Below are 14,621 nucleotides of genomic sequence, written 5' to 3' on the forward strand. Positions count from 1 at the left end.
AAAATAAAACTCTTCCTGACCCCAGTCTTTTGAACAGTACTGTATGTGCAAAGAAAAAAATATATTTTAGGTCTTGTAACTTGTTAATTTTCATATTTTTAATGAACTTTCTTTTTTCTTTCACAAGTTCACTTTAAATAGTCCTGAGGTGTAACATGAATTTTTTAAACTACAAATATTCAATAGCCTCGCAGTTAATTTTAACTCATAAACACTGCATGCATAATAACTATCTAGCAATTAGAAATAGTTTATAATTTTTAAATGAAGCAAAGCATGTAAAGCATGTGTGTTTGCCTTCTGAACGCAGCTAGACTCTGCTGTGGAGATTCATGAATAGCAAAGAGGCTCTAATGTGAGGAATTACAGTCTCTATGAGGGAAAAAAAATGCAAATTCACGCAGTAAGTGATTGAGTGAAATGGCTTGTGTTTAAACTGCGGCGCTCAAACCTCAGTCGGTCCCAGGTGAGACGCGGAGAAGCGATTTTAAACCCAGTGTGGCAAACTGATGGTTCTATGGTAATAGTTTGCGTCATCCAAACTTCTCAAACACACAAATCACTGTTTGAATCTTAATGAGAAACTGTTGTTTCTGCTAACCCATACAGCAAAAAAAAAAAAAAAAAAAAGTTATATATTTGACAAAATGAAAAAAAGAATATATATATATATATATATATATATATGTAATATATTTTGCCATCCATATATTTCAATCCAAGAAAAGAAAATACATCAATTTGAAGAACTTCATTTGTTGTCTTTAACACATGTGAACACATAACACATCTGAATAAAAATCAGCAAGAAAAGTACTTAACAACATTCCCAAAATTACAATATATGAAAAGAATATTTTAGAATGTTTGTTTGATCTCTAGTATGCTAATTCACCCATTTGCATTTAGCCTAAATGTAGGCAACTCATTTATGTTGTAAACAGTGAAGGTCAGTGAAATATCCATTTGAAATATATTTAGTTTCAGCTTTCATATACCTATATATATATATATATATATATATACGTATATATGTGTGTATATACTTTTTATACATCAAAAAATCCTGAAAAAAAAAAACATGGTTTCCTCAAAAAATATATATATATATTTTTTCAACATTGATAAAAATCAGAAATGTTTCTTGAGCAGTAAAGCAGCATATTAAAATGATTTCTGAAGGATCATGTGACACTGAAGACTGGAGTAATGATGATACTGCATTTTCGATCGAATAAATGCAGGCTTGGTGAGCAGAAGTGACTTCTTTAGAATAAAAATTATCTTCAGTAAGAAACCACATATAAACCTCAGTAACGGCTTTGGCGACCGGCAGCACTGAGGCGGATGTTGTTTCCCGTTCAGTAATTGGGGTTTGTTCACACAGACATCACTGGGCCACAGGCTGTTGGATGGCAGCCGCTTGCACAGCGTATTAACAATCATTTTCAATGTGTTGGTGGCTCCTCAGAGCTTCTAATTCTCCCAGCGCCGACGCTTGTAATCTCAGCGCTGGAATGCAGCCCAATGACAAATATTGATCCATTATGAGGCTGCGATGCTGCCAAAACAATTAACGTTAGCAGTCGCACCTGTTACGTGCAGGGAAATTAATCTTTCTAATGAATATTAGGCGAATCCCACTGTGCGAGCGCGAGTACGAGAGAAGCTCCCGCAGCGAGTGGGTTTCCACATCGTGCCAGATATAGAAAACAGGTTTGCATTAGATTGGCCTCCTGACATCACGGGTTCCGACCCCTTTCCAAGCGATCTATGGTGTTTATTCAATCCTGAAACTGGAGCTGCCTCTGAAATCGACTGCTGTCGGCTCAGATAATGTCCTCTGGAGGAGATTGAGTGTGTAAACGGATGTCACACGATGCTGGTCCTCAGGGCATCAATGGCACACAAGTCCCACATCATAACAACAACAGCAACACCTTTCACCAACAAGATCTCCACGGGACGGGTTACTTTAATGCAACACCAGAGAAGACCTTAACCATGTCTTGAACACTGGGGAGGACCAGTTATTTCATTTTTATTGAAAAGACCCCAGTTATAATGGTCTTTTTATTTAATGGAATTATAGAATATATATATATATATATATATATATATATATATATATATATATATATATATATATATATATAAGCGCAGAATTGCGAGATATATAAATGCAGAATTGCGAGGAATAAACAGGATTGTGAGATATATAAACACAGACTTGCTAGATACATAACCGCAGAATTGCAAAATACATAAACACAGAATTGCACAACATAAATGCAGTATTGCGAGATGATATATAAACACAGAATTGTGAGATATATAAGCGCAGAATTGTGAGGAATAAACGGAATTGTAAGATATATAAACACAGAATTGCGAGATATATAAACGCAGAATTGCGAGGAATAAACGGAATTGTGAGATATATAAACACAGAATTGTGTGGAATAAACAGAATTGTGAAATATATAAACACAAAACTGCGAGATATATAAACGCAAAATTGCGAGATATACAAACACAGAATTGCGAGATATATAAATGCAGAATTGCGAGGAATAAACAGAATTGTGAGATATATAAACACAGAATTGTGTGGAATAAACAGAATTGTGAAATATATAAACACAAAACTGCGAGATATATAAACGCAGAATTGCAAGATATATAAACACAGAATTGCGAGATATATAAATGCAGAATTGCGAGGAATAAACAGAATTGTGAGATATATAAACACAGAATTGCGAGATATATAAACGCAGAATTGTGAGATATATAAACACAGAATTGCGAGATATATAAATGCAGAATTGTGAGATATATAAATGCAGAATTGCGAGGAAAAAACAGAACTGTGAGCTATATAAACGCAGAATTGTGTGGAATAAACAGAATTGTGAAATATATAAACACAAAACTGCGAGATATATAAACACAGAATTGCGAGATATATAAACGCAGAATTGTGTGGAATAAACAGAATTGTGAAATATATAAACACAAAACTGCGAGATATATAAACGCAGAATTGCAAGATATATAAACACAGAATTGCGAGATATATAAATGCAGAATTGCGAGGAATAAACAGAATTGTGAGATATATAAACACAGAATTGCGAGATATATAAACGCAGAATTGCGAGATATATAAACACAGAATTGCGAGATATATAAACACAGAATTGCGAGATATATAAATGCAGAATTGCGAGGAAAAAACAGAACTGTGAGCTATATAAACGCAGAATTGTGTGGAATAAACAGAATTGTGAAATATATAAACACAAAACTGCGAGATATATAAACACAGAATTGCGAGATATATAAACGCAGAATTGCGAGGAATAAACAGAACTGTGAGATATATAAACACAGAATTGTGAGATATATAAACGCAGAATTGTGTGGAATAAACAGAATTGCGAGATATATAAATGCAGAATTGCACAACATAAAGTCAGAATTGCAAGATATAAATGCAGAATTACGAGATATATAAACACAGAATTGTGAGATATAAACAGAATTGCAAGATATAAGCAGAATTGTGAGATATATAAACACAGAATTGCACAACATAAATGCAGAATTGTAAGATAAGAACAGATTTGCAATATATATAAATGTAGAACTGCACAACAAACTCAGAATTGCAAGATATAAATGCAGAATTACGAGATATATAAACGCAGAATTGTGAGCTATAAACAGAATTGTGAGATATATAAACAAAGAATTTCAAGATATAAACAGAATTGTAAGATATTTAAACCGAATTGCGAGATATAAACAGAATTGTCAGATATATAAACACAGAATTGCGAGATATAAACAGAATTGTGAGATATATAAATGCAGAATTTTAAGATATAAACATTTTGACTTAATCAATCAAGCATTACATTATGATATTATATTATTTTAATTAAATTAACATTAAATTAGCACTATTTAATGATAGAACTTTAGTGATTAGAACTAAATCTTGGTAACCATGTATGAATGCATATGTGTCATTTTCACTAAACTTCGGACTGGAGGTGATGCTTAAGATATTGTTGGTAATTCAGGGTTTCTGTAAAAAATAGATAGTAATTATAATTAAAAGATAATACTACTACTAATTCTACTACTATACTTACAATATACAATGCACTAAGGATTGATGAGCACTATGGATTGATAATGGGGAGGATGGGGTTACAAGTCTAACACTCTAACCATTAGGCAACGACTGCAACATTTACCTTATTTACCTATTTCATGGTAGAAACTAAAAAAACAGAATGGCAAGATATTAATTCAGAATTGCAGGAAAAAATCTGAAATGCGATATATAAACTGATTTACAAGATATAAGTAGAATTGCGAAATATAAATGCAGAATTGTGAGAAAAAAATTCAGCTTTGCATGACAGGAATAAATTACATTTAACATATATTAAAACAAAGAACTGTTCTTTAAATTATAATAGATGCAGCCTTAAGCAGAGCAGAAGAGAATTGTTTCAAAAACGCTCTGAAAAAAAAAAAAGTTTTTTTTTTTTTTTTTAATCTTATTCATATGCCTAATATGGAAAACCCACAACGGAAAAATGCCATTGTCTAGTCACATTCAATTACATGAATCATGCAAATGACTAAATCTTCAAATTCAAGCAGTGAAATTTGACAAAAAAAAAAAAAAGGCAAGTATGCAAAAAGTTTCCTTTTTAGAATTTTTTTTTTCTTTTTTTTTTTTTTGTATATTCTGTCTAAAATTTCAATCAACTGTTTCATTTAAAAAAAAAAAAAATTCTGACTATTATTTCATATATCAGTTCTGATCTAACCCCAGTATTTTGGTTTGATGAATTGACTTTTTTTTTCTCTCTCTGCAGATGTGAGACTGACGGTGTTAGTGCACAATGACGCGCCGTTAGAGAATAAAGAGCTGCTGAACAATGTGCAGGAACAACAGGACGCCGTACAGGTCTGATGAATCATGACCGGCTCATTATGTTGAATATAATACAGTGCCGCAGGCCCTAATTAGTGATGGATTAATATTCTTTAGTCAGACCTGCCTCATTCTCCAACCACACAGAAGCAATGATCAGTGTACTGTACCATCTGAGAGCAACTAGTTATGAATATGTGCTCAGTGCTGAAGCAAAGAGCAAGTTGTGCTGCATGTGGCTTCATGTAAAATGCATTTACTGATAGAAGGTGTATTAAAACACTGTATGTTGAGTAATGCAGGTTTACTAGTTCACTGTCACATCTGCTTGTAAAAACTGAAATATAAATGCAATAAATGTCCATTTACCAGTTTTGGTTTAAATTCTCCTGATTACTTTTACAGTACATGTAGTCCATGCATATTTACTATTTAATCTCATTATATACATATTGCATTATATAATCATTTCATGTCCCATATGTATCAGGGTTATTGTAGTTAATTCAAAATAAAACCATTTAAAAATAAAGTTTTTTTTTTTTTTTTGCTTGTAACAGTGTTAAAATATTAACGTTTGGATATTAATATTTTGAATCAGTTTTTATTTTTATAATTTATGTTTTCATTGTAATTATAATGGTTTGGTAATGTTAATATTTATTATTTATTTTATATATGTATGTATATATATATATATAGTTTTTAGTAATTTTTATTTCAGTTTTAGTTTGTTATTTTAGTACATCACACTAAACTACATTAAAATGATACATGTTGCCATGGAAACTAAATGAAACAATATATATATATATATATATATATATATATATATATATATATATATATATATATTATATATATATATATATATATATATATATTATTTCAGTTAACGTGTATATTTTTAATAGTTTTAGCTTTACTTAACTATAATAACCCTGCTAATATAATAAACCTGACTTTAACAGAATAAATAAATAAATTATAATTATAAAAATTAACCAAAAAAAATGTAGTAAAAAAGTAAAACTGAAATAAAAAGTAATGAAAACTATATAGACATTAAAAAAAACTAAGTGGCAAAAGAACACACTACTGAAACTTTAAAATTAAAATGTGAAAAAAAAATCTGACTATTAATAAAACTATATTAGTATTTTAATGATACTAAAAAACTGATATGCTAATTAAATGGAAATGTTAATTATTTCTTTTGACAAACAGGCAAACAAACCTTTATTTGAAGGCTGATTATTGCATTAATACAGTTATAAGCAAATAAGTAATAATTTTAGTTGAACACAGTGTTTATGACATTTTGCATTGCAAACAAATGGTGCAACCAAATTAAGTTGGCAACTAGCTAGTCACAAACTAACTAACACCCAAGCATTAATTTGCTCCCCAGTATAAACCAAACCATATGATCTGTGGCTGAACCGATCATTCAATGCAATGGTGTTTATTCCAGTGACCCTTCCGTGGTAATTAATGAACACAATTCTTTTCAAACAGATGTAGGCCACATTTACATTTTAAACCTGAATTCTGAATTTAAACTCTTTGACGAGGACAGGCTGACACAAATAGTATTTTGCATTCGGCCATATCTCGTCCCGGTTTTGTTTTAGCTAATGGAATACAAAAGCAATCAGTTCTGGAAAACGAGACAGCTGGAATGAAATAAAACGTTTCTGATGTGCTGACATCTCTCAAAGCGCGAGGCTCTTACGGCAGTCTCAGTGTTTCCACACTCTTCATTACAGCAGATCTGCCTTTCACCATGAATGGGTCTGCACTGATTCACTAGAAAAACAGCACAGCGTTTGCCTTTAGAAAAAGCATTTGTGATATACTATAAACATGACATGTGCAGTTACTTCAAGGATCTTTCTACCTGATCTGAGCAGTAAAACGTTAGTATATTTATCAGTTACCCGATGGAGTCTAGTTTTTTAAGCTTCGAACATAAACGCAAAAGCTTCACAAGCACGATTTCACATCGTGTTGAATTATGAGCTGCATTCTGACACAAGTACACACAGTCTGACATGCTTCCTAGAAAAAAGTGATAAAAATAAAAAAAACTCCAGGATATTCATTTTAAAATAATAATAATAATAATACAGATCAGTTTCATTAATTGGCTGTTGAGTGGTGATGGGTTGAACAAGTTACATTTTACTGTACTTTTTGGCAATATAACTATATGTGAACTTGCTAACGTAAATATATACTGTATATATAAAGAAGCCACTTCACATAATTGCATATTAAACATCAAATATATAAAAGTAGTATTGTTCATTTTTAATATTTTGAAGTTGACTTTTTAAATATTTTTTTTTTCTGTTTTCACTTTGAGTTTTTTTTTTTATTTCTAATTTTAGATAGTGTTCATTTGTTGTGTGTTTTTGACATTTTTATTAACTTTTTATTAGTTTTTTTAGTTAGTCTTATTAGGTTTAGTTTAGTCGGATTAGATATATGCATATAAAAATCAAATATATACAGTGTTATTTTATTATCATTGATATACTATTATATATTTTCTTAATATTTTGACTTTTATTTTTATATTTCTCTTTTTTGATTAATTTTACCTTAAATTTATTGTCCTTTTATTTTTATTTTATTTTTTTTAATTGTCTATTTTATTAATTACGTAACTCACACACCGTAACATACAAAAATCACATAACTGCATATTAAAAATCAAATATATACAGCAGCAACATCTTTTATATACTTTTATAGTTTTGTTAATATTTTGTATTGGACTTTTTTTCATTTGAATTTTATAGTTTTCTAATTTTAGATATTTTGATTTTGTTGTGTTTTTGTCATTTTTATTAGTTATTTTTAAAATGTCTATATAATTTTTATTTATTAGTTTTAGTTGCCTTGGCAACTAGTTGAAAGTAAGTTTAAGTTTTTATTGATTTTTTTTAGCAGACAGTAAAAAGTGAGCGATGTAATTGATGACTTTCCCAACAACAAAAGTAGTTTCAGAAGTCGAGCAAGTAACATTTTGATTTGATTAACATGCACAGATGAATCATTCACATCAAGGCCATGAACATGAATTTAAAAAAGGCTAAAGAGAGTCAAACTCTAAAAGAATTCTACAGTATATGCATCTCAGAAGATCAATGCATGCAGACCTTTGCGTTCGGATATTCAGGGCTGTTTTCTGCAGTGAATCCGCCCTCAGGTTCCCACACGCTCCCAAACAATTTCTGAGAGAGGAGCAGAGCAGCAAACGCGGCTCAAGATCGCCGCTGACTCATCGCAACAAAGCAACACTCGATGATGATGCTATAGAGAAGAGCCACGCTCTGACCGAACACACCCACACAGACAGAAGGAGAAAGAATCCAGAACACACAGCTCAACCACAACAAACAAAACTCTGACTCCTTTTTCACAAGCGTTCATCAGATCAACCCACTACTTTTTAACCCTATAAAGCCTTGTTTAAGGACACAATCTCCTCCATGTCTTCTGTCTCTGATCGATAGTTTAGAGTGTTTTATCCAGTAAAACCTCTTTTAGTGTAATTCTCGAGCTGTCAAATCTTGACTGATTTTGATCAAGTAAAGGTCAGAATAACTGCAGTAATATCTCCAGATGAACTCTTACTGGACTGGAGCAGCTCAGCTTTACTTGATTCTCCATCAATCATATTTTAGAGTCTCAAATCTGATCATCAGGATCTTTTGAGGAGAGTTTGTTTACAGAAGCTTTACTTTGACTGTTCCTCAGCGGAGGAATGATCTTCACAAGCCTCCAGAACATCTCAGCTTTATTTCTTCATCTCTCAATCAGCACTGGATTACACTGCATTATATGTTTGGAGCATTTCAATCTCATCTTACTAAGAGATATTATTGAAGATATAGAGTCAAGACTGATATTTATATCATATTATATCAGTGTCTGCTCTACTGCTATAAAGCTCTCATTGATGTGCATTACAAGCAACAGAAATTCATCTTTTTGTCCATATAAATATCATCATCTGCACCAAATTGCATATATTGTTTAGATTTATTTAAAGTGTAATCAAACATGTATTTAAATGGATGTAAAGTGTAATTAAAACAAATATATTTTAGACATTTTGAGATACTATTTTAGTTTTTATATATGTAATCAAACATGTATTTATATATTTTTTGGTTTGGTTTTTCATTTTAATTTTAGTTGGTTTCTGTATTTTTTTTTGTAGTTTTTTTATATATAGTATATATATATATATATATATATATATATATATATATATATATATATATATATATATAGGTATGTACAGACTGTATGAAGTGAATCAGGTCTAGAAGCTAGAAGCGACTCCTGTGTGTGTTTGATCAGACTTGGGCTGTTTAATATTCTCCACCGGTGTTACTGATATTCATTTGTGTACCGCTGTGAGAAACACAAATATTGGATTAAACTTCATTGCAGCAGGTCTGCTCGAGCTTGTTAAGTTCAGTCTTCCATACAGGATCCTGCTGAACACACAAACACATCTGCAGTTTTTCTATTGTACAGTGTGTTTAAGAGTCCTGCGCCTGCTGGGATAAAAATCTGGGAATCAAACTGACCCACAGTGATTTGATTTCAGTTTAGTTTAAATTGAATTGAATAAAAAAATAAATAAATATATATATGTTTCTCAAACCCTTGTGAGGGTAAAATGGGTGCCGTTTATATTCAGTTCTGCAACAGACTAGTAATTAAGGTACAATAATAATAATAATAAATAATAATATAATATTATTATTATTATTATTATTATTATTAGTATTATTATTATATTAATTATTATTATTATTATAACCCAACCAAAAATTAGTCAGGCTGTGCACTGATATTCTGTGACTGTGAGCGCAGTGCTACAATAGAGCTGCTTTTGATGCTTCCTTGTTCATATCAAAAAGCACATTTTCTCTTTTTTGTGTTACAGAAATATCAATTATACATCCATCACATTTCAGGAAACAGACCTTTTTTTTAATTTTAAAGTTCCGCATGTGTATCATATAATATCTACTGCATGGCAATACAGTTTTTCCTTCAGTTTGTAAAACAAATGGAAATGTTTGAAATATTGGCAGCAGGCAAAAGTGTAGCACTGCAAATGTTTAAAATACAAAACTATAGTACAGTATTGAAAATAAAACAAATCTAAACCTAGTTACTTTTTATCAATGTGATGTGTTTCCAAGTACCCACTTCACATAACTGCATTTTAAACATCAAATATGATCTGATGGTTTTGATTGTTACATTTACATTTAGCCAAATTACCTGTAAATCTGTCATCAGCTGAAATCTTGTCTTCACACCTTGCATCACAGTGTTTTATTGTTTTTTTTATGTCCATTTTTTTATTTATTTTTTATTTTATTTTATTATTTGTATTAGTTTTAGTTATTTTTGTACTTAGTAAGTTAAACTAAATGAAATGGAAAATTTTTGCCTTGGCAACTGAAATATATATATATATATAAAAACATTTTATTTCATTTTTTTTTTTCAGTTAATTTTTCAGTTAAGGACAAATATAAGAGTTTTTCTGCTTTAAAACTCAAAACATTAATCTTAAGTGTTGTTTGTTTTTACAAACTGATGGAGAAAACTGATCAACAATCGGCATGCTGCAGATTAGAAATCATCTTGAGCAATATCACAAAGCAAAGCTCTGTAGCATCTATCTGACCCATTACAGCTGCAGTGCAGGAGATACACTCCGCTTACAGCACACACACACACACACACACACACACACACACACACACACACACACAGTCTTATCAGAGGAGGTTCACCTCCATTGGCGGCAGTATGTCAACCATTACACTCCTGATATCCGAGGAACAGACATCCAGAACTGTTCAAAGCGAGTCTAACCTGAAGGAGAAGCAGCGAAATTATCCTTAGGCTTTCATCCTCTTAAAAACCCAGCATAAAGGCCATTTTCTGACACGCTCTGCGTTTTACAGTCCTCATCTCTCATTTAAGTGGCACATGGGTGATGTTGTTTGGTTTGCGGGCGTATCATTTCTGACCCGCTCTCATCAAAAGTGTGCCAATCTATCAAAGAAAAGGTTAAATGATCGACGGCTTGAAGTGATAATTGCACGATTGCCTTCTTCCTCTCGCCGAGAAAGTGGCAGAATATATATCAGCGTGTTTGCGTGTGTTAAAATGTCAGATGGTAATCATCAGCCGAGTGGAATAATGATGAAGAGCTCGTCTCTTAATTGAAATTTCAGCTCGTGACTGGCGTGCGGCTGTATTTTTAGGCACGTGGCGGCCCCCTCACTGCCCTGACGAGCGAGCGCTGGCTGTTTTTCTCCAAATCCATGCCTGGAGTACGAGAGAGAGAGAGAGAGAGAGAGAGAGAGAGAGAGAGAGAGATAAGAGCTTCTTGCTCGTACTACTTCAGTGGGATGAATACTGTGCATAGCATGTTTGCATTAAATAATTGCACTTTTTCTGCATTTGCTAAAATGTGCACAAAGCATGAAATGCTGGATCCCAAAATGCAATGCACTCGACATGATCTTCTGCTTCCAGTGTTACAAATGAACAAATAATCCAAAAGTAATTTGTAATATTTAATATCATTACCCCCTCGCAAATGCACAGTAACACCCTAGCAACCACCCAGAATACCTTAGCAACAACTGAGAGCAACCACCCATAACACCCTAGCAACTGACTAGCAACCCCCTAGTGTACCCTAGCAACTACCCATAACACCCTAGCAACTTCCTAGCTACCACCCAGAGTACCCTAGCAACCACCCATAACACCCATGCAACTGCATAGCAACACCCTAGCAACTGCCTAGCAACCACCTAGAATATCCTAGCAACCACCCATAACACCCTAGCAACTGCCTAGCTACCACCCAGAGTACCCTAGCAACCACCCATAACACCCTTGCAACTGCCTAGCAATCCCCTAGAATACCCTAGCAACCACCCATAACACCCTTGCAACTGCCTAGCAACCACCTAGAATACCCTAGCAACCACCCATAACACCCTAGCAACTGCCTAGCAACCACCTAGAATACCCTAGCAACCACCCATAACACCCTAGCAACTGCCTAGCTACCACCCAGAGTACCCTAGCAACCACCCATAACACCCTTGCAACTGCCTAGCAACCACCTAGAATACCCTAGCAACCACCCATAACACCCTAGCAACTGCCTAGCTACCACCCAGAGTACCCTAGCAAAAAAAGAAAAATGCACAATAACTACTTATTACTAATATGATAAGTAGACATCATATTCTCAATTAAACATGCAGCATAATTTAAAAAATAGAAGGCAGTATGCATGCAGCATTCCAATCAATTAAAGACAAGAAAATAATGTTACATCTAGAGATTGATTTTAATTCAAAGTAATTCATGATCCTGCAATAGGTTTCAGTTAACTATGATAACCCTATATATAAATATTATATATATTTAATTTGTCTGGATGCCAATGAAACATTACAAACTAAATACTCTAAAACTAATAATTAAAAATACAAATTATACAGACATTTAAAGAAGGCTAATACAAAAGACTAAAACAACTAAATGACTTTGGAATTCTGTGTAAAAATAAAGTGCAAACAGAAAATATAAGAATAAAATCTAAAACAAAATATGAACAAAAACAATAGAATAATATCTCAATGATACTAAAATAACACTGTTGCTGCCAGATGAAGGTGTTTTATTAAATGCTTTCCTCCTTTAGGAAGTGCTTTAAAATGTTTTAAATGCTGTGGAGCCGATCAGCTGAGTGCGTGAACATGACGGGGTCACACAGTCTCCTCTCCCCTCACCTCTTTATCACGGCCTGTGATTATGTTTCAGACTTATGAAATATTCCCCGCAGTCGGAGGGATGTTTAACCTCCGGCGCACTTAATTCTCCATATTTAACCCAAATTGTTGAATATTCTGAAGAGAAATGTCTGGAGAAATCTCCCTGAGCCAGATTTCCTGGGAAAATACCCAGCGTTTCATCAGCGCGAGGAGTCAGGATGCGAAACAATCCTCGTCTCTATTATTTATTAGCATGACCCGGGGCTAAAACATGTGTTATGAAACCTAACCGAGCTGGACGTGAACAGAAAACAGCGTTTGTGGGAATCACAATCAAAACAGGACGCTCTCTCTCTGTGAAGCTCCGAAGGCACGTGTAACCTGATTACAGTGAGCAAACAAGAGATGCTGACAAACAACTCTGAATTTCATACAATACATGTCTGACATCCAGCTGTGCCTGATGACAAACCGCACACCACACTAAAACACACGCTTTAGTGCCACAACGCATATTAGCAGAGCCAAGCAAATGCAGCAGATACAGCAAACCAAGCCCGTAACCAGGGTGCGCAAATTATGATAACACTGGCCAGAAATGACAAGTTTTACATAGACATTAGATCACAAATAACCTGAAATATTGCTTCATGCACAGTACAGCTGTTAATTCTTCAGCCGCATGTATTTATGCACATTTCAGTGGGAGGGAAAAACATATACTTGAATCATAAAAGCAGCTGTTCAAACACTGAGATATCATAACCACTCTGTGGATATATACAGAAAATTTGAGAAGAGCAAAACGTTGCATGGTCACTTTACCCAGCTAACAGGGAACGCTCCTGCAACTTTCACTAACGTTTTACAAAGGTTGTGTAAATGGCAGAACAAAACATTATTTTAAAAAAAGTTTTAAGAATTTTCTTTTGAAACTAGTAATGTTGAGAGAAAACTTTCCTAGAACAACGTTCAATGATGTTATTTCTACTTTATGATCGGTATCATTAAGATAAATCGTTCTTAGAACATCATTCTCAGAACATCCTTATGATGTTATTCATGTTTGTTATTGTAACTCTTTAACGACATTCTAATAACGATAAGAAAACTGGTCTTTTTAACCTTTTTAGAATATTACAAATGAACGTTCAGAGAAGGTTACTTTTGAGCACAAATAAGGTTAGGAGAATGTTGTACAAACGTTACAACATTGTAACATTTATTGTAACATTATTGTAAATAACATTCTAATAATGACAAGAAGACTGGACTTTTTAACGTTTTTAGACTGTTAAAAATGAATGTTCAGAGAAAGTTATATTTTGAGTACAAATAGGTTTTGGAGAATGTTATACAAATGTTGCCTAATCACAAGAAAGCTGGATATTTGAACAGTATATAAACATTTCAAATGAATTTTCCCACAACGTTTTTTAGAACTTAATCTTGTTAGCTGTGTGCGTGCATGTTATTCAGATGATCGATCTCTTCCCAGCTAACAGAGAGCGTTCTCAGAATGTTCTGGAAAGATTCTCTCAGAGTCACGAACTAATGTTCCAGTAATGTTAATAGAATGTTCATTCAAAACATTCTCAAAACGTTAGCACAAAAAACATACATCGTTCATGGAATGTTTTTGTTCTGAAACGTTTCAGCTGGATGTTCAACTGACTTTTTAAAAAAAAACAATGTTACTACTTATTTCGGAATGTTCAGTGAATGTAACATTCACATGTTTGCAAAATGATGGAATGTTCACATAACCAAGGAAAAATGTTTCTCAAACTGGATGTTTTGAACATTCCTTAACA

General features: G+C 33.0%; 1 protein-coding gene across 1 annotated transcript in view; it reads left to right on the forward strand.

Annotated features, from left to right (window-relative positions):
- tpo (thyroid peroxidase) overlaps positions 1 to 5,357 on the forward strand; it is a 29,229-nt gene extending 23,872 nt beyond the window's left edge. The window contains exon 11 of the mRNA XM_042773461.1: positions 4,902 to 5,357. Within this exon, the coding sequence (XP_042629395.1) occupies positions 4,902 to 4,999 (98 nt within the window). The 3' untranslated portion in view covers positions 5,000 to 5,357. The remainder of the gene's footprint in view (positions 1 to 4,901) is intronic.
- The last annotated feature ends 9,264 nt before the right edge of the window (positions 5,358 to 14,621 follow it).

This window comes from Cyprinus carpio, chromosome A17 (genome assembly GCF_018340385.1).
Source record: "Cyprinus carpio isolate SPL01 chromosome A17, ASM1834038v1, whole genome shotgun sequence".
NCBI classification, from domain to species: Eukaryota; Metazoa; Chordata; class Actinopteri; order Cypriniformes; family Cyprinidae; genus Cyprinus; species Cyprinus carpio.